Here is a 2111-nt window from a genome sequence, read left to right as displayed (position 1 = left end):
TGCCGAGGGAAGGGGTTGGGGGCGGCTTGTGGAGGGGGGCTGAGGTGCCAGAGGAGGGAGGGAGGCTCTAGGGAGGCCTCTGCTTCTGAGTTTTAGCTTCTGTTTCTTTGGAGCCGCGTTGCTGGCTCTGAGCGTTGCTTGCCCATGCATAAAGTGAGGTGGTGGGTTTGTTCCTGGTGTGAAAAATGAACATATAAATACTCAAGGGTTTGGTTGCTGCAGGCATCTTGATGGGAAAGAGCCGGTGGAAAAACATCTCAGACTGCTTTGTGACTATTGTTGCTTTGAAGCTCTTAATTTATCAATAAAAACAGCAGTGAGGAGAGATGCAGACTTTAAGGGGGACAAAGGACCGCTTCAGCCATCAGCCACCCTGCTGTGTCCAACCTGCTCTTCCTCTTTCTAGGACCCGTTCGAGGTATCGATTTCCACAAGCAGCAGCCACTCTTTGTTTCTGGAGGCGACGATTACAAAATAAAGGTAACGTTTTACTCCTTTAGCTCTTTTTCTCCTCAAAAGGCATCATCCTGAGAAGGCAATGTGCGAAGAAATGGTTAAATCAAACAAAGGGTGTGTGAGGGAGGGAAATATTATTTGTGAATTCTCCCATTTCAGCAGATTACCTGTAGTGAGTTGAAGCCTTGGGGTAGCTTCTATTAGAAACTCTTTTAAAACGGCAGAGAGAAGTGAGAACGTGCAAAAAAAATTAAATCTAGCTGGCGGTGGCATGAGCAGTCACTGTTCTGCTTCTGTGTCATGCAGGTCTGGAATTACAAATTACGCCGCTGTCTCTTCACTCTGCTCGGCCACTTGGATTACATCCGCACCACCTTCTTCCACCACGTAAGCTCCTCTCGTTCTTATCCTCTCCAGGGGCTCCCACTCCCTTCACATGTGAAAGAGAATCTCTTTTGCTTCCCTGCATGGGAGTTTTTGCTAAATAAACTGGGCTGGACTTGTTGATCTTAGGTTGTTCCAGATAAGGTGGCTTTCTCTAGAGGTATAAGAGGTGTAAATTCTTTTTCCAGGTTCTTAAATGAGTTTTAAAAAGGGTCATTCCTGGGGGTGGTTGGAAAAGACCACATGGGGAGGGAATTCTTGGGGCGTGTATTGCTTTGTATACAGAATACTTTAGTTTATTTATTTATTTTTTTTAGGAATATCCCTGGATCTTGAGTGCGTCTGATGACCAGACCATTCGGGTTTGGAACTGGCAATCCAGAACTTGCGTTTGGTAAAAAAATCAGCTGTTTTTTAAAAAAAAAAAACCCACGTGGTTTGGGGCTGAGCTGTCTTCCTCTGCTTAGTGGGAAGAGCTGACAAAGAGAACTGCTCAGTTTTGAATATTTCAGTCGGCTTCACTTTTTGCTCATTTTTTTTGTGATGCCACGAGACTTGCATTCATAAATTCACATGTTTGGTTGAAAAATCTGAGAGGTTAAAATAATACAGCGCTGAAATCTGTGAAATTATTGATATATTGACCTTTGCTCTTTGTAAGAAGATTCTCTCTTCGGCCACGTTAACTTTATAAGAGCAGCATTTAACAATCCCGTATATCTCACCTTCTATTCCTGAGACTCACCTTGTTGCTGTTGGTGTGAATTCAAATGTTTATCGGTCTATCTCACCTTTAAATGGTGTTTTCTGTCCTTTCCGTCGTAGCGTGCTGACAGGACACAACCACTACGTGATGTGTGCCCAGTTTCACCCCTCGGAGGACCTGGTAGTGTCGGCCAGCTTGGATCAGACCGTGCGCGTTTGGGATATTTCTGGTGAGGTTGAGGGGGGACACAGAAGCAAAATCCACCTCAAAAGAATTGCTGAGGGGCAGGAGTGGTTTGAATCCAAGAGCAGGGAAAAAAAAACCTCTAAAGAAGGAGATTCTGCAGCCTGAGCTGATGTTATAGCCAATACAGGCAACGAGTGTGGCTGTCGGAAGGGACACGGTGCTGTCAACCCATCGGCTTTGCAGATGTGCTGGGCTTGGAGGAGGATTTGAGAAATATCTGAGTTGCCTTTAACCCCTTGAAAAACTCCTGGAGTTTTGGAATGCAACCCTTAAACTCGTTTAATTGAGGGCATCAAAAGAACCAGCACTCGTAATCCTG

General features: G+C 45.1%; 1 protein-coding gene across 1 annotated transcript in view; it reads left to right on the top strand.

The window, feature by feature from the left end:
* Positions 1–406: 406 nt before the first annotated feature.
* COPA (coatomer protein complex, subunit alpha) overlaps positions 407–2111 on the top strand; it is a gene marked incomplete at its 5' end in the record, with an annotated part of 15748 nt that continues 14043 nt past the window's right edge. Inside the window, 4 exons of the mRNA XM_009873161.1 lie at positions 407–480; positions 763–843; positions 1158–1234; positions 1666–1775. Coding sequence (XP_009871463.1) covers positions 407–480; positions 763–843; positions 1158–1234; positions 1666–1775 — 342 coding nt within the window. The remainder of the gene's footprint in view (positions 481–762; positions 844–1157; positions 1235–1665; positions 1776–2111) is intronic.

Source organism: Apaloderma vittatum, unplaced genomic scaffold (genome assembly GCF_000703405.1).
Source record: "Apaloderma vittatum isolate BGI_N311 unplaced genomic scaffold, ASM70340v1 scaffold28877, whole genome shotgun sequence".
Lineage (NCBI taxonomy): Eukaryota > Metazoa > Chordata > Aves > Trogoniformes > Trogonidae > Apaloderma > Apaloderma vittatum.
The sequence above is the reverse complement of the archived record's forward strand: the minus strand, read 5'-3'. Positions and strand labels throughout refer to the sequence as shown.